Below are 22576 nucleotides of genomic sequence, written 5' to 3'. Positions count from 1 at the left end.
TCTGATTTAGATCTGGGTGTAACTCCCAAAAGCTCAGCTGTTGTGCAGAACAGAACAGGATTACCTGGTGTTGCTTGCATCACGATTTGGAAGTCCTCACACTTATTTTTTTTGTGCCTACCTAGGGTCTTCCCAGTTCTGAGAATCACTTGTGTAGCAGCCTTCTGAGAGCACTTCCTGTGGCTATGTTCTTCCCAAGAACATAGGGAGGAGAACCTGGGAGTAGAGCAAGGACTGTATTCAGGAGGTAGCTGAAGCAGGGTTTGAGGAATGGGGTAGCATGGCTGAGTGTTTGGTGTGTTTTTGTTTTTTTTATGGAGGAAGTAGTATGCAGGAGAAGCAATAGTATCCTTTTTTATTGTCTTGTCAGGAGGTACTGTACTGAGTTACTGTTCCCTCAGTGAGGGCTTGAGACGAGGCAATTTTATTTGGAGGATTGGGGGTGGTCTTTGTGGGGTTATCAGCAACTTTTTTGTGTTTCAGAGTTTATCATCTGTCTTCTATTGCAGAACTTGTGGCAGGTCTATGTTCAAAGAGGTCTAAAACCACTGGGTTTTAAGATGGAGTTGTAATGTAGACTGTTAAAGCACTGGCCTGTGAATGTTATTCTGGGCAAGCAGCAGTGTCCCAGCTCTAGACCAGGCTTGAAATATCTGTGTTTCCAGCAGTTTTATTTATTATTTCCTAATCAAAGCGAGGTGTTAATCACTGTATCTAGACCTTCTGTGTCTGTATAAATGTGTAGATATATAGAAAAATGCATATATACTTTCACAGGTGTGCCTCTTTTTTTTTTAAGGGTAAAAGGTTCACAGAAGATTAAAATACAGGAAAGAATTTTGGTAAAACTGGGGACGATTAGATATGTAACAGCGAGGAGGAAATGTATTCCAAGTATTGAATTAGAGGAATGAACAACACAGGTGGAAGGAGAGGATATAATAAAATAATGTACTTGCATTAAATAATAGTTTTATTTTGTCTCTTTAGTACTACTAAAAACTTTTCATGCATCCAGGAAGTGTACTTGCTATGTGTGGGAGTTGGGGGCCTCTGACTGAAGGAAGGGTGCCAGGAGGAGAACTTCTTTTCTCTCAAATAACTAACAGATAAAGTGCAAGAACCACCGTGTTGAAGTTGGGGTTCTCTAGTGTGTGATATGTGGTAGATGAGCGCTATACATGGCATCTTATAGTGATAGAAGGCAACTATAAAATAGGAATATCTTTTAATACTGATTTGATCCAACTGCAGAGGAAGCATTGTTTGGACGTATGCTTAGCATCTTTGATGTTTTTCATCTTTCATGCCAGCTGTATGTGGCCACTGAAGCCATCCTCATTGCATTGGTGGGCGCAACTCCTCCCTACCACTGGGATCTCCAAGACCTCTCAGCTAATCAGAGCCATAGCAACCAGTCAGTGAGTGAGCAGAGAGCTTTTGGGGAATGGCTTCTAACCGCCAATGGCAGCGAGGTGCATAAGCATGTACACTTCAACAGCAGTTTCACATCAATAGTCTCTGAGGTAAGTCTGAAACATGTTTTCGCTGCCTTGGATGTGAGTAGTAAATCTTATTGAGTCAGTTGCAGGGGCCTGGTTGTACTGCTTCTTTCTTCCGTACTAATACATGTTTTGATTGGCAAATGAAACAGGTACTACCTTCAGGTAGAGAACAGGTAATCATATCTCTACTGGCAACAAGAACCAGCTTTATTTTGCTCTTCAGATCCTGACCAAAGTTCTGCTCCAAAACTTCCCACCTTTTCTATGTGGAAGTTACGTATTGGATCCTGTAGCCTGGTTCCACAACTGAGCTGGAGTCATGTCATTCATTGTAACAATGTGCTAAAATCCTTTATGGACCCTGAGCTCTTTCAGGCCGCCACTTGTGATTCTCTTGCAAAGGTCAAATGTGTGTAGTGCATCCATCATGCGGTGGAGGAACTGGAGTGGAAGTGGCTCCTGCAGTGTTTGCAACTCCAGATATGAGGGAAGGCATGAGCAGTGGGGAGCGAGGTGGACAAAGCAACTCCCCCATTCTATCCCAAAACAAGATGTAGCTTTATTGGTGTGGCCTCTGTTTTGCAAGTGTCGTCTTTTATGGTCTAGCTACAGCCCCTACAGAAATTATTCCAGACTCCACACTGATGTGTACAACACCTGTCCTTTCTGGGCCTTCAGTATTTGTTAATGTCAAATTGTTCTGTGCAAGAGCCCTATCCAAATGCACCTGTTACAAGAATTGAATTTAGAGCTACACAGTTGAGTCAAGTGTAGTACCACTTGATAATTAATGGCTATTGTCCAGAGGCATTAATGCTATCTGATTTAGTCCTGTAAAGCACTTAACTTTATTGGTTATGAGCATATTAATAAAAAGGGCCAGCTTTGGAATAGTACCAAGCAGTGTTGTATAGGAGGCATGCTGCTTATTCTGGTAATAAAGAAGATATGCCTCTTTAGGAAAAGTGGCATACTTATGCCACTATTTAAATTGAAATCCTAATGGTCGGTGGATTTTTTTTTAGCATTATTTAAAGCTCAATAAGGTTTTCAAACTTTCTCTGGGCTTTTTCTTTTTTGCTTTTTAATTTATTCAAGGATCATTTATTCTCTTAAACTTGACAAGCCAGACATATTTGTAGAGCCTAGCAGTGTTTTAGGATATAAATTTTATAAAGATTCTTATGCATTTTAGTTGCATAGATAAGAAATGCAGGTAAAGAATGAGGTTCACTTGAAAAAAAAACCAAAATTTAAAAAAAGGCAACTTGTATAGATTCTGCTTTGAAGTTCTTTAACATACTTCTCAGTAAAGGCCCATGTATATAAAATCTTGTTGATTCTCCTATTTTTTGCACTGTTAAAATACATTTTTTCCAGAATTTTAGTTGAATGTGTAGTATATTTGCAAGCTAAATACAAAGAATTTAGTGATACCACACCTATTTAGGGAATATCTGTCACTACCTAATTTCATTACTGATGTGTAAAGAAGCTTCCTCTATATTGGAGGAAGATGTTTTTCATACGTGTCTTGTGGCATCACTTACTAATAGCATCACCATTGCAAATTTACACTGAAAAATATTCTGATGTAAAAAACTTGATTCGTGAATATCAGGCGCATATCTGTAGCATGCTTTATGCAGAGCCCTTTAAAGGGCTACTTAGCTGGTGAGATTAATCTGCAGAACAAATTTTGCTTCACAGCCAAATTATCCCTTAATCCCTGAATGATGCAGGAAGCATCTAATGTCAGTGAGTTTCAGTGTGGGCAGCTTTTTTAATTTTTATACCAAAAGTTAGGGCATGATTCTTGTAGCTCTTATAAAACAAAATGACCATGTTACTTCCAGATAAAATTAATATCATATGCTATTATTATACAAATGTATTTTTCTGGGATTTGCTCTTAAATTTTAGAGAAGCTTCAAAAGCTGATTTGTGGTCACGTGGATCACAAAATTGAATTTTGTCAGTCTTGATGCTTTATGGACACATTATCTACCATATCAGTAAACATCTCACCATTAAAGTGACAACTCAAAATTGAGCATATACTGAAAGCAAGTTATTTTCTTGGAGCTTCTAAATGATTTTCTCTTGTTAGCTCCCTTATCTTGGTGAGGTTTAATTGCATGGCTCTGTTCTCATGGTGAGGTAGTTTATAACTGAGCTTTGAAATAATATAAGCTTTGCTAGAAAGGATATCTAATGGGGTTTTGGTAGAGGAGGAGGAGATTAGAGTGTTATTGCAGGGATAATGACATAATCACCAGCTTACCAGCACAGGAAGAAAGGTTGGGTGTCACTAAGAGGAACATTATCTCAAGATGCAAAAGGAGTAGAAAAAAATAAGACGTAGAGTTCTTAGAATAAAGGAAATAACTTTTGAACAGTGAAAGCATGACATATTTTCATTCTGCAGTTTTGTGGGAGAGAGAATTTCCTGTCAGGTTCAACCTGAGACATTAAGTCTGTAAGAAACAAATGTATTAAGATCAGGTTTGTATCTGTAATTGAGAAGAACTGGAAATGATGCAAAGTGGACTGTAAAAAAGATGAGTATTTACAATACCAGAAAAGCTGTCTAATGCTACCAAAGTGTTTCTCAGTGGCAAGACAGTTCATATGGAGGAGTGCATGCAGGATTATCTTTGGCCATAAATCGCAATTTTTATTTTTTGCATAGTATACCTACCCACTGCAGTGACATATGTCGAGGTAGGACTGACTGTATTTAAGCTAATAAATTTATGTGAGAAAAAGCAATAAAAGGGAGAATGGGAGGAGGCTGTGAATATTACAGTATTCTGTGAGGGATCTGTCCTTGATTTCAGAATCAGAGACTGCACGTGATTTGGGGGAATGGTGCAATTGGCTAGTATCACCCAGTGGGTCTGGGAGACAGCAGTTGTGTTTTGGTGCCTGTCTGACTGACTGAATGTGATGCTTAGGAGATTTATGCAAAGTTTGATCTTCCTTCAAGTATGTGTTGTTCCCCTCCAACTATTAGCTGCTGGTGAACTGCTTGGATTCTGGTTAATTCTTCTGTTTCCTTTCCTTCCCCCCCGCCCTCTATCCAGTGGTTTTTAATTGGCAGCACATCGTACAAAGTCAGTGCAGCCAGTTCTTTCTACTTCAGTGGCGTGTTTGTTGGAGCAATCTCCTTTGGCCAGCTCTCGGATCGCTTCGGGAGGAAGAAAGTCTATCTAACAGGTAACCACTGCCACGTAACAAAATGAATAAAGTGGAGGTGTCTTGTCGCTGAAGATCATTGACAAGAGCCAGTTTCTGCTGAGAGCTTGATATGCAGCAGTGAATAATGTGCTGTGACTTTTTTTTGTCTTTCCAGTACACTTTAGGAATATACGTAGGGGCAAGAAATTAACATTTGACTGTTCAGTCAGGGTGTTCTGGACTTAGGAGTTACACCATACGGGCTTACAGTCATGTGTGTCATGCTTATGGGATCTCCACAGGTTGCAATTAATATTTCTAGTAATTTGTTAGCAACGTTCTTACAAGTATAGCCTGCTAGGAAATTGTTGCACCTCTTATCTCCTGTCTGTATGATTTAATTTTTATGTATTTGTGATCCTCATTGTGTGTTAAAGCTCATAAGCTTTTTTACAGTCCCCAGATCAAACAACGTTTGGAACTTTGTGTTTGCTGTGTGTATTTATAAAGTTGTGTGTCAGTGGATGAGCATGTAGCATTAAGACAATGGATAACTTTTTTTTTTAAGGGAACAACATCACTCAAAGCAGATAAAGGCAGGCCTGCTATGCAGTGCAAACTCACCATGTAGTGTCCCCTGGTAACGTTTTTCTTCTCTAGTTTGTACGGACTACTTTCCAAGAATGAAGGGAGATATTTGGTCATATATTTAATCTGTGGCTTCTGTATAGGGATAAATATAAAGCCATCTTAACTGGAACCAGACAGTAGTTCTGATGTATGTGAAAAAATTGTCTGCCGTGAACTGAATTTGAAGGCTTAGTACTGCAAATTATGTATCAGGAACTACTCCTTTTGACTCTCCCCTGTTATGATGTTGGCTTTAGGTACTTAAATTTCTGCCCAAACTTGTGGTATGTAGCAGTGTGTTGTAGTTGACTCTGATACCACTGAACATTAAGTCAAGATACTGATTAATGCTTCTGTTTTTCTTCAGCTACTCTTCTGAAATGGAATTTTTTTCCTTGTTTTCCAGGTTTTGCCCTGGACATCTTGTTTGCCATTGCAAATGGATTCTCACCCTCATACGAATTCTTTGCCATCTCTCGCTTCTTGGTAGGGATGATGAATGGTGGGATGTCACTGGTGGCCTTTGTTCTGCTGAATGAGTGTGTGGGTACTGCCTACTGGGCGCTAGCAGGTAAAGTTTGAGTGTCAGTGTCTTTGTCAGAATTCATAGATTTCAGTGTCACACACCACAGCTAACACTGTAGCAGTTGCAAATTTAACTCTGAGGATCTGTGTGACCACAGTCTTTGATCCCTGCTTTGTTTAATATGAACCTTAGACAAGCACAGTAGATGACTTGGGGCCATTCAGATTTCTGCGTCACTCACATTGACAAAGGTCCACTTGAAACATCCCCTTTGAATGTGCACAGCTAAATAATCATCCAAGGTTTGTGACAGCTAAGCTCTATCCATCAGAAATTTGGACTCTGCTAAACAGAACTTAGTGTTTGTATGCTAAACTTCAATTCTTTCATTCCTGGCAGTTCTCAAAAGAAATCAAAAGTTGTTTTATATAATGGAAAAATGAGACAACTATTGCTTATATGTTTAAAAAAAAAGTTGTCCCATGTGCTAATCACCCTTACAACAAAAGATACAGTCACCCTTTAATGTCTTGGTTGCAAGTGTTGAGGCTGTTCTTCACATATGATGTATATGAATAATACTGTTACAGCTCTGGGGCCGTACCTACCCAGTCTGTGACAAATGCCAAAGAAGTGCAATGCTGAGACTGTTTCATAACAGGTTATCTTCCAAATCATGATACAAATTAATACTATATATTCCGAAAAATACCAATTTTCCAATGGCTTGTAGTATTTGTTTTTACACATAGAAAGCTGAAACATTATTATACTTGGAATTGCAAGACATAACTTCATGAGGTTTTGCTGGCTGAGGAGGATGTAGAATGGTGCTTTTTGGACTTGTATTGATCTTTGCAATTAGATGTAATACTTCTGCCCTGCATGGGTGAAGGACAGAATGTTCTTTGGTCAAATAGCTGTGGTTTTGTCTGTATTGCTCAGTGAATTTTTCTTAATGAAGTGTTAGTTTCTGTCTGATCCCATGTGTTGAGAGTTAATAGTGTTCCTTAAAGGAGTGATAATGTTTTGTTTTGTTTTTAATTGTATATTAGGTTCTATTGGCGGCTTGTTCTTTGCTGTGGGAATTGCCCAGTATGCTTTATTAGGCTACTTCATTCGTTCCTGGAGGACTCTGGCTGTTGTGGTTAATCTGGAAGGAACAGTTGTCTTTCTTCTCTCTCTGTAAGTTACTTTTCAGACTGTTTCATCAAGAAAGATGTCAAAAATAAGAAAGGGGGGTAGGTGGGGATGGGACGACAAAACAAAAAACCCCCCTAAGTCAAGGTGTTTTTCTAGGATGGTATGAAATGGTGTGACTAAGGTATTTCTCCCAATCTCTGCCACCCCATGTTCTGTGCTTTCTTTCAATAGCAGTGCTGCAGTATTTGAATATATAAGTGTACATTGTACTGTATGTGCATTGTTATGGTAGATGGAAACAGTCTCTAGAGTGGTGTAGAAGCACATCCTGTTTTTTAACTGGTATAGGTAGATGATCTAAACTCATCTGGTATGCTATGCTAGAGTGTAATACATATATGTATACATATAGACATTATATATACATGTTAAAAGATACATAAATGTTTTTGTGGTTATGTGATAACATGATGTTTTTCTTATAATTGTGCTTATACAGAAGGAACAGCACCAAAATTGCCTGCACATATGGTCTTAAAGGTGACATGCAAAAGAAAAAAATAGGCAGCTTCCTTCTTTATTTTTCAGATTTGACTAGGAAAGAATAGGAAGAAGGCTTCTTCATTAGGATAGTAGTGGGTCTGTGTTTGTGGACTTCAGCACTGAAAGCTATACAATGTAGTGTGCTCTTTTCTTGTATGCTTCCTGATGGCAAAATCTCAGTAACTGAAAGAAGAAAATAACTTTAGCTGCTGTCTAAACTTAAGGCTTTTTTCCTTCCAACATCTATTTAACTTCAGTGACTAAATTTTTGAATAAAGCTCTTTGCTAAAGAGTCAAAACACCCTTTCAAAGGAAGCATCAGAACTCAAGGAAAGGTCTTGAAGGCTGTTCATGAGGTGAAAAGCAGAGATTACAAGTCTGATATTTCAAAATTTAAAGTGGTGTTTAGGCCTTTGGAGAAAACTTTTAATTTTCAGATTGATACGTACAATTTTTTGAAGTGCTTCATGCTTGGGACTTCAGAGCTGTGCTCAGAGGCCTATCTTACTGTAAGAAAGGATTTTTTAAATTGCAAATTTCACGCTGCCTCCCTCCCACATAGCTTAAAATTACTCTGCAGAAAATGTTATCAGGGTGTGTTTTTTTTATCATGGGGAAGAAAACATGTTTCTTTCTAAGCTCTTTTGTGAGATCACAGAATCACTTTCTTTTAAACTCAAAGGAAAAATGCCACTTTTGGTCAGAGGCAAAAACCTTAAGAAGCTTCTGGCAAAAGACTAAGATTTAAATTAGTTCTGGGAATCAGAAAGTAATAGATGATTAGTTTATTAGGCTGTGTTGGAGTTATAGACCTATTAAGTGAACAGTGCACATTAGGAGCAAGAGCATGACCTTTGTACAGCTTCTGCTTTCCTGTCTACAGGGGAGAATTTGGGAAAAAAATGGAAAATGAGGAACAGAAGACAACCAGTTAGTGTTAAAAAACATCCTATGGTTACCTGTAGTAATGTGGTGCCTCCTTAACTCTGAATTCTCTTGAGAGTCCTAATGATACTGTGATTTGTAGTATTGTGTGTATATACTCAACATAATTTCTTGGTATCTAAATTACGTATGACTTATGTTCCATTTCTTTTCAGCATGCTTTGTCTCTGTTTCAGTAAGTGAATTCTGTACCTGAAGGGTTGTTTGAAAAATTCTTTGTTATACTGGAATGTATTTGAACCTTATTTCCATAGACAAGTCCAGTCTTGTAGAAGAGAAAAGCCCTAAAGGTGTCTGTGTATGTATGTGTGTTTCAGATTCATTCCAGAATCCCCTCGCTGGCTGTATTCACAAGGCCGACTGAATGAAGCAGAAGATGCCCTCTACCTCATTGCAAAGAGGAACCGCAAGCAGAAGTGCACTTTTTCATTAAAACTCCCAGTAGAGAGGAGCTCCAGAGAGGCTGGCAGCTTCTTGGACCTGTTCAGATATAAGATTCTCTTGGGACGCACCTTGATCATGATGTTTACCTGGTACTTGAAATACTTTATAGGCCCAGCTGTGCTACTCTTGCTTCTTTGAGAGAACATGTTGCTGAGAATTGGCTTATCCTGCAGACTGTAATTAGTCTCAGCCTGCATTATTAGGGACACCGTACCTAAAAAGGATCCTTGTATTATAGTATTTTCTTAGTGGATTTCTAACGTGAAGCCACTTCTACAATCTAGTTCTAAGGTGCTTTACCTTTGCATTTCTGTCATGCTTTTTGAGTCTTGGAATAGGTGAGAACTCTCCCTTCCTTTCTGACCTTCAAAGGCTGCTGAGATTAGTTATGCTGTCTTCCTCTTTGGCCCAGTGCTATGTGTCAGTACTTTCAGTCGCATGGGTTATTCTTTGGTTTGTGAATAGGAGCCCATTAGCAGGTGGGTGGTTTACCTTGTCTAATGAGTGTCTGTTATTTTATTAAGAGAAAGTGCTGCCTGTGCTAGCAGTTGCTGTGGTAAGGAGCAGGAACTACCTGCTTACTAGTAGAAATTTACCTCTCCAAAAGTCCTATTTTGTTTCAGATAGCTCTGCTAGCCCTGAAGTCTTTTCCTGCCACTTTGAAATAAACTTTATGTATGACATGATATGTGAGTCCTCTGGCATTACTGTTCATACAGTTGCTTTTATAATGCATATATCTGGAGAAGATATATTGATTAAGAAAAATAGCATTGTTTTGTCAGCAGACAAAATAGGTCTGTTTTCCTATTGTTTTTCCAAATGCTTACTGTAGGTTTTTCTGTTCCTTAAATGAGGAATGCTGATTTCCTGCAGAATGAGTTAGTGACTTTTTCCTTTCCTCTCTGTGAATAAGACAGTCAGTCAGGGTTACAAAAGAAAAGTAAAAAATCAGAATTGGAGAATGAATGAAACTGGACAAGGGTGTAGAAATTGAAAGAAGGCAGAAGTGTCATCTGAACTGTTTAAGAAAGGGTTTACACACGATTGGAAAAGTATGGACTAAAATGAAACCTGATGAAAACAAAAAGGACCAAGACATCATTTCTCAAGTCAAATAATATAATCCTGATCATATTTTAACTTTTCTCTGGTTTATGCACATTCTTCTTACGTGTTGACTTAAGTTTAAGTGATAAGTCGGGAATTGGGTCTGTGCAGAGACAAAACAGTTTCTTTACCTAGAAAGCATCATACACTTGCAGAGAAACATTTTAGACCTATCTTGTGAAATACTACATATAGTTTATAGTGCTTTGATTTGGCAGGCAAAGCAGCAGCTCTGATTTTTACTCTTTTTCTGTCTTTCGCAGGTTTGTGTGCAGCTTGGTTTACTATGGTCTTACCCTTAATGTGGGTGACTTAGGTGGAAGTATTTATGCCAATTTAGCCCTTTCAGGGTTGATAGAAATCCCAGCATACCCAATCTGTATTTACTTGATTAACCAAAAATGGTAAGTATGAAATTTCTTAACCCATTCAGGGTTTGGTTTTGTTATAATTTTTCTCGAAGATATATTTCCTGTATATTGCATGTCCTAGCTTATATTTGTTGTGTGGGGCTTCCTGCTTCAGTGTTACTACTTCATTATATTCCTCTGGGAAATGCATTTTTATTTGAAAGTGCCATTAATATATCTTTATGTCAAATAACATGTTTAACTTGATCTCAGTAGCTCACTTATTAATGAGCCGTTTAAATTGGGCTCTGAGGTGAGGCTGACCTCTATCAGTCAAATCTAGCTGTGCTGATTCCATGCTAACACAAGATGGCGTTCTTCCTGCCTATGTCTTGTAATCCCCATTCTCACTGTTATGTCAAAGCTATTGCAACTAAACTCAACCGAAGCTGTCGTGTGGTTTCGTGTAATAGCTGCTGTGTGCACTGGTGTGTGAGCAGAGCTGCTGATTCAGCTATTTAGCCTTTTCCTGAGCCATGATACTCTGGACAATGTCTTTCACTTTTTGTAGAATTCACCTCCCAGTATCTTCTCTACACGTTTCCTGAGGAGTTTTACAAACGTGCACACACAGTGGGAAGCAGATCAAAATCCTAGAAATTGTCAGCCACTGCATACAGACTTCTTGATGCTCATTTTGTTGAGTGCAGTAGAAGCTTGTTTAAAAACGGTGTGAGAGGAAGTGTTTGTGAGATGGCATTCAGAATTTCCAACTGCAAATAAAGAGGCAACGTGAATTTAGAGGACTCATTGCTCTGCAAACTACAGATCTAATGCAGAATAAAGCTTTGTTATCCTTGCACATCAGGTTTGGTCGGAAGCGAACTTTGAGTGCATTTCTGTTCCTGGGAGGATTGGCTTGTCTTATTGTCATGTTTCTTCCTAAAAAGAAAGGTAAATATTTTCTTTTGTTTCTGGAGTGTGTGATAAGTTCTAAACACAGCATTCTACGGCCTAAGAATTTGGTAGTTGCCAGCAGATTAGGCTCATACCACATGCAAGTCTCAATTTTTGAAGCCAGAGAAGCTAACTCACAAAAAGGATAAGCAGCAACCTTCCTGAGACCTTAAGGAAAGTTTCTTTAGAAAATTTTGGATTCTGCCCTTTACTTTTGATCTTGTCAGTCGCTCCTTTCCAGTGTTTCTGACTTAATCCCAAAGAATGATGTTTTTTGGGGCATCTCCACTAGCCAAATGATAGGTCAGTGTAAGTAGTACCTATGCAACTGGTATGTATATCTCCAAGTGAAAGTCCAATGACAAAAGGTTCTAAGAATTTAATCTTGGGGCAAGTTTCCATCTTTTCCTCACTGCTCTGTAATGTTCAAGACTGTGATTATGGTCTTAGTAATGTGGCCACATAACTTATAGTTCAGAGAGCATTCTGAAAATTTTCTGAAGCAAGGGCTCTTGAAAAAATGTGAAATGAAATATGTTCTTTGTAAAGGCACACTAATGTTCATTTCTTCATTTTTTGATGTTTTTCAAAATTATAGAAACAACTGCACAATGAAGAATTTTTCCTTTGAAAACTAGTACATAAATTAATCTCAGCTTGTAAGTTTTGTGCATGTATAACACCTGTCATGAGGAGAGAAAATGCTTCAATCATTTGAAGCATGATTCAAAAAGATTGAACATTTATGATAATAGTATGCATAAGTTGCTCTAGATGGCAATGAATCTAATAGGTAAAACTTCAGTTGCACCCCTTTTAAAAAAAAGTTTCCGGAAGTATTCCAGATGCTAGAGCCCAGACACTCAGAGATATTCTGGTTAGGCTGGGACCAGTCATCAGGTAGTGTTTGCATATCAGTCCAAGTATAACATGGGAAAAGAAAGACTTTCAGAAGATAGAACCACAAGACACCAGGGAATCAGCTGTGTGCTGAACTGCCAAAGTCAGCCAGGAGCAAAGTACCTTAGGAAGTGAAATGGATGACTGGACAGAAACAAGCACCTTTCTCTACTGAGTGTCACTTGTTCAAAGCAGTAATGGCTTATGCTGTAGCCTTCTTTGGTAGGCATTTAATGCGTGTTCCGTTGTGCCTGGTGTAAGTGAATAAACATAGGCCATTCTGACAAAACTGAGCTGAATGGCATATTTGGTGTAGTTCTTCACAGCAGCTTCTTGTCTTTTGCTTTTCTTCCAAAGTAATAATGGTAGAAGCATGTTATTGTACTATGGAATTGACACTGAATAGGGTTCTTGTTACTAAAACAACTTGCTCACTTTTGACAAATGTATCCATTATTCTTTTCTTCAACTTACACACAGAACTAGTTTAGTATTTCCTTAGTGGCAAACTCAAAATGTTGAGTTTTCTTTTCAGCTTTTACTATATTTATAGGATTTTAATCTAAATTTCTAAAATTTTATGTTCTACTAGAGCCTTAATACAGGATTTTAATGCTTTAAAGGTGTCATTTATTGTAAGACTGAGGACAAGGAAAGGAAAAGTCAGTTTCTGTTTTTTCTGGTATTGAGCAATAGTTCCATTCTGTAGTCTCTGGGGCTGTTCAGTCATGTAACCCAGTCTTTCTATTGGATTGTATTTAATAGAATGAGAGAATATCTGGAGAAAGGAAGACTTCCCCTTGGTTGAGGAGGATTGGGTTAGAGATCACTTAGGCAAACTGGATCCTTACAAATCCATGGGCCCTGATGGGATACACCCACGAGTGCTGAGGGAGCTGGTGGATGCTGTTGCTAAGACACACTCCATCTTTGAGAAGTCATGGAGGAGAGGAGAGGTGCCCAAGGACTGAAGGGTAGCCAGTGTCACTCCAGTCTTCAAACATGGCAAGAAAACTATAGGCCAGTCAGCCTCACCTCCATCCCTGGAAAGGTGATGGAACAGTTCACTCTGGAGGTCATCTCCAGGCATAGAGGAAAAAAGGGTTATCAGAAGTAGTCAACATGGATTCACCAAGGGGAGATCATGCTTGACCAACCTGATAGCCTTCTATGATGGCATGACAGGCTGGGTAGGTGAAGGGTGAGCAGTGGATGTTGTTTACATCAACTTCAGCAAGGCTTTTGACACTGTCTCCCATAACATTCTCACGGACAAGCTTAGGAAGCATGGGTTAGATGAGAGGACAGTGAGCTGGACTGAGAACTGGCTCAACAACAGAGCTCAGAGGGTTGTGATCAATGAGGCAGAGTCTGGCTGGAGGCCTGTCACTAGTGGTGTTCCCCAGGGGTCTGTGCTGGGTCCAGTCCTGTTCAGCATATTCATCAATGACCTGGACAGAGGGACAGAGTGTACCCTCAGCAAGTTCGCTGATGATACCAAGCTGGGAGGAGCGGCTGATACGCTGGAAGCTGTACTGCCATTCAGTGAGACCTGGATGGGCTGGAGAGCTGGGCCAAGGGGAACCTGATGAAATTCAACAAGAGCAAATGCAGGGTCCTCTACCTGGGGACGAACAACCTATGCACCAGTACAGGTTGGGGGTTGACCTGCTGGAAAGCAGCTCTGTTGAGAAGGACCTGGGAGTGCTGGTGAACAGCAAGTTGACCACAAGCCAGCACTGTGACCTTGTGGCCAAGAAGGCCAAAGGTATCCTGGGGTGCATAAAAAGGAGTGTGGCCAGTAGATTGAGAGAGGTTTTCCTCCCTCTCTACTCTGCCCTAGTGAAGCCACACCTGGAGTACTGCATCCAGTCCTGGGCTCCCCAGGTGAGGAAAGATGGAACTACTGGAGAGGGTCCAGGGGAGAGCTACAGATTTGATCAGGGGACTGGAGCATCTCTCTTATGAGGAAAGTCTGAGAGACCTGGGTTTGTTCAGCCTGGAGAAGACTGAGGGAGATCTTATCAATGCTTGTAACTCTCTAAAGGGCAAGTGTCAGGAGGATGGGACCGGACTCTTTTCAGTGGTGCCCAACGACAGGAGAAGGGGCAATGGGCACAAACTGGAACACAAGAAGCGCCACTTAAATATGAGGAAAACCCTCTTTACTGTGAGGGTGACAGAGCAGTGGAACAGGCTCCCCAGGGAGGTTGTGGAGTGTCCCTCTCTGGATATATGCAAAACCTGCCTGGACGTGGTCCTATGCCCCCTGCTCTGGGTGTCCCTGCTCAGGCAGGGGATTGGATGAGATGATGATCTCCAGAGGTCCCTTCCAACCCCTACCATTCTGTGAACAATTTTGGGCTAGTAGGAATTCTGCCATGAATTTAAAATCCATTTTCTCAGTTATTTTTTTCAGTGTATTGCATGGAGAGTTTTCTTCTTTGTACAAATTTGATTGCATAGGTAAAGGTAATAAATCTGTAGATACAGAATATAAATTATGTTGGATGATTTCTGTTATTGCAGCCTAAAAGAAGGCTCCTTAGATTCTCTTGAGTTTTGAGAGTTCTCCTGAAGGTACAGATCACCTCTGACAAATGCTGTCCTCTAACAGAAAAACACTTGGCTTTTGAGCAGATTCTTCAGTAGGTTCTTTTTCACTCCATACTATTGTGTGATTGAAATGATTATGGAGATGTATTTGAGTGCTTGAAAGCCTTACGAGGGTCACATTTTCTCTTTCAGATACTGGAGTGTTTGCAGTGGTGAATAGTCGCTCTCTGTCGTTGCTGGGGAAATTGACAATCAGTGCCGCATTTAACATTGTCTACATCTACACATCAGAACTTTATCCCACAGTGATCAGGTAACACAAGTTAATTTTTAAGGTCTTCATTTTTCTGGTCTCTTGCCTGATCACCTTTTACTTCTCTATTACTTTTTTGTATTAACTATAATCTTCCAATTGAGATTCAGTTACATGTAATGATTATCTGTAGTTTTATATGCTAAATTTCTTCCCTTATCCTTTTGTCACTTCCTCTTCCCTCAAATTTCCAGTGTTCTCTTCAGACTAACCATATTATTTATGTAATAGTAAAATAGTCCTTTGGCTGCTTGGTATGCTGGCATCCTTCTCTCCACTAATGAGGATAACAATAGTATTACTGATAATTCTTTGATATCAAACTTTTTCAGTCCTTTATAAACCACACAACTCTAGTAAACATTCATACTTACTTAACTAGGAACACTGAAGATGACTGGTCAGTAAGCTTTGTAAAAGTAACTTGAGGCCATATGTAAGCAACGGTAAGGCTTCAATTACTAGAGGCAGAAGTACCCTGTGCTTGTGCTGACAGAGCAGACAAAAGCACTTATCATATGGGCGCAATTTTTAATAGCTAATTTAACCAGGTATTATTTTTTATGATCAGCCACCGATGAAAATATACCGTAGTGTTTTTCATTGTTGGGCAAATATGCTGATAAATAGGATTTGGATAAAGGAATTTAGCCAAAGTTTCAGGCAGATACAAGATGCATTAACTGAAATCGCACTTTTTTTGCCTCTCTCTAGGTGTGTGTGTATGTTAGAATTCTGAATGTGCAGGGGATTTTTGCTTCTCTTTAAGCACAAAGCCTATGTTTTTGTTCCTGTCTTGGGATGCTTTCAGTTAAACTTGACTTTTCTTTGTCAGCTAATGTGGTCAGGGTCATGACTAGGATTTTTTTCTTTTCCTTGCTAAATGGCACTTTTTAGAAGTCATAATTTCTCCTGTGCAAATGTCACTGATTAATGAATTTTTGTTTTCTTCTTAGGAATGTTGGAATGGGTGCCTGTTCCATGTTTTCCCGTGTTGGTGGAATCATTGCTCCTTTCGTCCCTTCATTGGTTTGTTTGAAATTCTCACTGTTATGCATATTTTTGTATTGTGGCTCTGAGGTATCAGAGGCTTACAGAGGTGGGAATGTATTGGATAAATTGTGTATAAATTGATTTGTAAATTGCATGTCATCACAGTATTGTGGTAGGCCAAAGATGTTGGGATGTAATCTGTGTGATTAGACAAAAACTCAACGTTCAAAAGGTGTTTAGCTCTGTAAGAATTTTGGGACTTAAATTGCTAAAGTCCACAAACTACTAATTTCAAATTACCAAGAAGGTGATGCCCAATTTTAAATCCCAGGAGACCAATAGCAAAAAATGCACATAGTTAAAAGATCTACTGCATCAAGGTAAAGCATATGGGCTCAATAATTCATGTTTCTGAGAATAAATTAGTTTTACCATCAGTGTACTTCATTGAATATCTATGGATTATACTTATCAGCAAAGTCGTTTATATTTCAATGAATCAAGATGAGATGTGGAGACCTGATATTCCAGCAAGGCTTTTTGAGTACAAACCCCACAGCAGCCTGTCAAGACAAAGCAAAACTCTGAAGAACAAAACATGGGGATGATATAGTTATTTTCCTCTATGTTTGTAGTCTTGTGTGTATGCAGGTAAAAGTGTGCCAGTTTTTCACACAGACTGCTTGCAGAGGTCAAGTCACAGTTCCTTTAATGTGACAGATTTCATCTGGAATAACTTTTCTCTCTGCTATTTGCCATCTTGTTATGTCAGGCAGAGGTCTAGAAAATGGGCAGATGAGCACAGTGCGCCTTTTAATCTGCAGAATGAAACATTGGGTAGGTGAGAGTGCAAGCACCTCTGGGCTACAACAGGCAAAGCCAAGACTGGTGCAGGTCTCCCAGGTAGATTTAACAGGCAGCTTTTATGTAGCAGTTGGGGCATCCATTACATTCTGTCTAGCAGAGATTTGGCACTACAGGACACACAAATCTTGGAACATCATGTTTGAAGGGGTCCCATGAAAGTGAAAATAGCTCTGTTTAAATTACAAATGAACATTGATTTGAGGAAAGAATTAAGTATTTCTGTGTTTTGGAATTTCTTCAACTATTTTAACGCATTTGCAGTCTTTTGTCTGGGGATCTTATAAAAAGGGTGAGAATGGGAAAAGTTAATAGCAGAGATAAGAGATGAAATGTTGCTTTTGTATTTGATCATAGCAAGCTATTTTATCAATTAAGAACTGCTCTTTATGGTACAGTGTAAGGTTTTTGAAACAAAGAGCTAAACTCTTGCTTCTTTCTTTTTTTAAATGAGCCTGCTTTACTGGTTGCCTGAAAGTGAATGTAAACATTTTGGTGCTATATTGTAGGTGACTCGTATTTTTGCACACACCTTTCCCCAGTGTAGTGTTGCTGTAATAAGCCATGTGAAAACAGGGACAGGCATCAGAGGAGTATAAATATTGCTTGGGCTGTCAGGGGTGATGACAGGAAGGCCAAAGCTCAGCTGAACCTAAAACTAGCAAGAAACATAAATAGGGGTTCCATTGGCTAAAGGATATCTAGAGAAAATGTTTAGCCTGTTGTTGAATGGGATGGATGTCCTGTTGGTGGATGAGATAGTATAAGCTGAAATACTTAACACTCTTGCTTTAGTCTTCATAGGCAAAGCCTGACCCTAAGACTCTGTGCATATCAGCACATTTGAGGAAGCAGAGGGCCAGCAAACAGTGGAGGACCAATAGGTTCAAGAACACATAAAGCTGAAAACTTTCCATTCCATGGGATAGGATTCTATAGGAGGTGGTGAAAGAGCTGGCTGTGATAGTGAGGCAAGTGTCCACCGTCTGTGATAAACCATTTGTTGTAGAGAAAGGTCACTGGTAACTACGGGGAGCGGTGGGGGGAAGTTAATGCTATGCGCATCTTTAAGATCAGAAAGTGGATCCGGGGAGTTACAGGCCGAGCAGCCCAAACTCTGTCTCTGGGAAGATCATGGGACATGACTTCCCAGAGTCTGTTTCTGAGCATGTGAAGGCCAAGAAGCTAATCAGGATCAGTGAACATGCATTTACTAAGGACAATTCATTCTTGGCTAGTTTGATTTGATAGTCAGCCATTTCATCACAGACAGTAATATGGATGAGGAAAGGGAGGAGAGCAGGAAAGGCTTTTGTAAGGCTTTTGACACTGTCCTTCAGTGTTCTTGTTTGGAAGCTGAGGGGGTGTGTCCTGGATGAAAGGAATATTAGATTTGAATGTTGCATGCACCACCAGGCTCAAAGGGCTAGTAAGAGGCTCAATATTTGGTGGCTGGTGACAAGTGGAGGAATATAGCTTCCTTATAATTTGTAGAGGATACAAAATAAGGAGTGATTGGCACACCAAATGGTAGGTCTCGAGTCCAGTGGGACCTTTTGGACCAACAGAAATCCCATGGAGGCCAACAAGATAAAATTATCTTTCTGACATGGACTAATTACATGGTCAGTACTGGCTGAATAGTAGCGTTGCTGGAAGAGATCTGGGTACAACAATGGATGACAAGTTAAACGGGAGCTAGCAGCATTCTCTCATCACAAACAGGCAAAATTCATACTGAGCTACATCAGGTCCAATTCAGTATGTGACCCACAGATTAAGTTCCCTCCCAGTTCTAGAGGTATGTTGAAAAATCTGGGGAGGGTTCAGTGGAGGGTAACTAAGATGGTCAGGTGCCTAGAGCACATGACTTCAGATGAAAGCTTGAGGGAATATTGCAACACTGATCTTCCCAGCAGTGTGGAATAGTTCAGCAGGGGTCGATGGCCACAAGTATTGGCTTGGGGGTTAGATAGGAAATTTGGAAAATACTCTTCTTGAGGCGTAATGCAGCTGTGGAACAGTGTACTCGGAGGGGGAATTGCCATCCTTGGCAATTTTTCAATACTTGGTTACGCAAAGCTATGATTGACCTGGTCTAGTGTTGGCTGTAGTTGTGTTTAGAGTAGATGTTTGACTTGGATGACCTCAAGAGATCTCTTTCAACCAGCATGTCTGTGATCTCTTCCCTACTACAAAGTGATACTGAGTTTGTTAAACAGTACGTATATTATGGGCAAGAACTGAGTACAAATTAGGCAGGCATTTATTTTAAAGTCCATCCCAAAATCTGTGTGGATCTAATAGAATTGAAAAGGTACAAATGACAGTATTGGTTAAAAAACCCCAGTAGGATTGGTAACTTTTATGCTAAATATGAACACAAACACTTGCCAGATGGAATGGTTGTAAAGGTTAAGTGCTTTAACATGCAGTATGAACTAGAGGGAACCAATCTCAACCTAACTCTCTGTCCTTTCTTCCAGAAATCTGTACAGTGGTCTCTGCCTTACATTGTGTTTGGAGCAACTGGTCTTTTGTCTGGGCTCTTAAGTTTATTGTTGCCAGAGACCTTAAACAGCCCTTTGCTAGAAACTATTTCAGACCTGCAGGTATGCTCGTACTGGAGGCTGGGTGATGAAGCTATGTCATTGCAAGCCCTAGATGGCTCACAGGTATATAACTTTTTTTTTCCCCTAGTACTTTTCTGTTGTGTTTATGTCAGCTGTCAGCTTGAATATGCCACTCTAAATATATCAGTGATTCTTGGCCTGTGGAGGATAAGCCCCAAGGAGATACAGAAGATTAGTAACCTTACCATCATGTCTGAAATGTCTGGAAATGCAGGCTGAAACATAGCTGGGTTAATTCATCCCTTCAAGGCCAAAAGCTTACAATCTTTTCCTTTGGGATAAAGGACTCGATGGTGTTTGTGCCTCTCTAATCTCTAAGACAGATTGCTGCAGCGTGCTTTGTGCGAGGCTGACCTTTGAAGTTTGAGAAGTCTGAGATGTTAAAGAAAACAGAAGCCTGTTTGTGAAGGGCTTTTCTCAAAGGCCGCACACTGTACTTCTGCCCTGACCTGCACTGGCTGTTCTGCAACGTCAATTGTTAGGTCTACCCTAGAGAATATTTAATTCAGTTAAAGCTAGACTAACCTCTCAGATCTGTACCACTGTTGATTCTGGGAAACCGAAAACATTAAAACTACAAAACTCCCAGGCATAAACATAAATAAATGTGGCAGCAGGATGTTTTTCAGTGAGGTTTCCTTGAACATTGTTGTTTTTTTTTTAATATCACTTTATACTTCATTTTGTCAAACTCCCGGACACCTCTTGATGTGTACATCTTCCAGTCATGTGGAGGTTTTTTACACAACTGCTCCTCAGTGAATGGTGTGGGATTAGAGAGAAGTAGCTAGAGAGCTAGAAGTGGGTGTCTGAATTTGGGTAAGGTTTTAATGTTTAACTCCTGGTCCCGAAATGTTAAGTATCGATGGTCTAATAAATATTGAATAACTGTTCAGAAGACCTGAAGGGCAACTCATAACAAAAAATGTTAGTTGTCCCATTAGGCTGAGATGCAACAGGATCCTCATAACACCTTTTAATTTGATTTGAATAATTTTTGGTCAAGCAGTCTGAGATTCACAGGTGGTGATAAACTTATTTTCTCAGAAATCAGGAGGCAGAGTAACATTTATTTCTATCATCAGAACAGTTGCTTCCTTTCAAAGGCTCAACACGTTGCGTTGTTTACCAATTTTAGCTGTAATAATTCTTGACAGGACGGCACAGTGTAGTGACAAAAGCACCCTTGAAGAAAGCTTAAAAGAGGCAGCCCTGTAACAATTAATTTTATACTTTAGCTACTTTACATGCACATTTTGTAAACATTTTTAACCATACTGCATAATGTGTTATGGCACCACATTCTTGCTGGCTGCACAAATCTATCATATACATTTACATCAGGTTTACACCAGCTGTTATTTTGGTAGTTACATCATTACTACATCTTAAATGTGCAGAAAGCTTACTAGCAAAAGGGAGGGAAGGTCACATTTTTATTTTCTTTTCTAACCAAGTAAAGTCAGTATTGCCCTTTGGGGTGACAAGTATTGTCTGTCTGTCAGTATTTGCAGAACTTGGTTCACTTATGTCAAGTAGTCTTCTCAAGTTTAAATCTTCCCTGCTTGCACTTCTGCAGGCTTCTTAAAAATCCCAACCTGAACTGGAGCCACAAAAGGGGTGGGGGGGAAATTGTGAACGTTCTTCAGGAACACTTTCCCCAGTTGAATTAGAATTATTGAATCCAGATGAAAAATAAGTTGTTGGTTCAGGCCTGAAGTAATCCTATAACTTCAGTGATGTTATATCTGGAATGTCTGTGACACACTAGGAGCTTTATTTTAAAGCTTACAAAGAAAGCGCTGATAAAATGGAAAGCTGTTAAACATTAACCCTGTTTGACAAGGCCATGGAGAGGTCTTATGAAGCTGCTGTAAGAAAGGTGTAGAATTTATTTGGCATACCCTGAATTCCCCCTGTGGAATTCATTGTCCTTTCGTACCACTTTCAGGATAACATGCTTTCTGGTTGCCCAGAATGGAGGTTTTGTCCCTGTTAACATACGTGAATGATATTCAATTTGGACAGCATCCAGTGATAGCCTGACTTTCCTCAAATAACTTTAGAAATGCAGAAAAAAAGCATAACATGATTCCCTTTATATCTTCTGACAGATCTTAGTGCTCAAACTGTTTGAAATTCCTGTGCAGTTAACGCATATTGCTGTAGCAAAAACCTCTGAAGACAAATCTAAAGCTACAGATTTTGCTTGCGTGGTACTGTCAGTCAGGAACATGATTTCCATTTCTCTTTTTCACCATCTCTCTTACCCTTCTTTGCATATGACTAGGCATGCAGAAGTCTGCCTAGAAGGGTATATAGAAGCATACTGGAAAAAAAAAAACCTAAATACTCAAACTAGATGGAGTTTATACTAGCAAGAGAGTCTTTTTAACTGGAAGAATTTGTATCAGGTCCATGGAAAAATGCTCCGCCAGCCAAAGAAAAATCAATTAGTTGTAATAGCTGACTTTAGTTTGTGTATATGATATAAATTATGTTGTTAAAAGGACTCTGGCTGGAGTAAGCCTATAATAGGGAGTTTACTTGCTGAACATGAGTAGGAGGCATGTTTTTTCCCTTTTCTTTAACACCTTTAGTTAGTATTGTAGGGGGATCTTTTTAATTAAACTTGCACAGGAAAATGCCTGTACTACACATGGAGGAAATAATAATTCAGGATTGAGAAGCTTTTACCTAATCAAGTAATCTGTGTGTTCTGAGCCTCTTTTTCCAGTAGCTCACCACCGAGTAGGGACCTTAGACTTCAATTAAGAATGATGAGTAGATTATCACTTCAGAACCATTCTAGCTGGTCTCTGTCCTACATATATTCTAGTGTTCTGGTGGAGCAGAGGAAGTCCATCCACTAGAAGCCAGTATCTTCTAAGGGGATTCTGAAGAACCAAGGACACAAAGAAATCTTAATTCACATAATGTCTTTTATGAGATTTTAATACAGAGATTTGACCTGTCTTTTCTTT

At 39.5% G+C, this 22576-nt stretch overlaps 1 protein-coding gene across 1 annotated transcript in view; it reads left to right on the top strand.

Moving 5' to 3' along the window:
• SLC22A15 (solute carrier family 22 member 15) overlaps positions 1–22576 on the top strand; it is a 43818-nt gene that overhangs the window by 11858 nt on the left and 9384 nt on the right. The window contains exons 2-11 of the mRNA XM_064465829.1: positions 1314–1526; positions 4592–4724; positions 5722–5886; positions 6897–7026; positions 8790–9005; positions 10290–10430; positions 11245–11330; positions 14982–15102; positions 16059–16131; positions 19446–19634. Coding sequence (XP_064321899.1) covers positions 1314–1526; positions 4592–4724; positions 5722–5886; positions 6897–7026; positions 8790–9005; positions 10290–10430; positions 11245–11330; positions 14982–15102; positions 16059–16131; positions 19446–19634 — 1467 coding nt within the window. The remainder of the gene's footprint in view (positions 1–1313; positions 1527–4591; positions 4725–5721; positions 5887–6896; positions 7027–8789; positions 9006–10289; positions 10431–11244; positions 11331–14981; positions 15103–16058; positions 16132–19445; positions 19635–22576) is intronic.

This window comes from Phalacrocorax carbo, chromosome 1 (genome assembly GCF_963921805.1).
Source record: "Phalacrocorax carbo chromosome 1, bPhaCar2.1, whole genome shotgun sequence".
NCBI lineage: Eukaryota > Metazoa > Chordata > Aves > Suliformes > Phalacrocoracidae > Phalacrocorax > Phalacrocorax carbo.
Note: the sequence above shows the minus strand (reverse complement) of the source record. Positions and strands in the feature narration are given on the sequence as shown.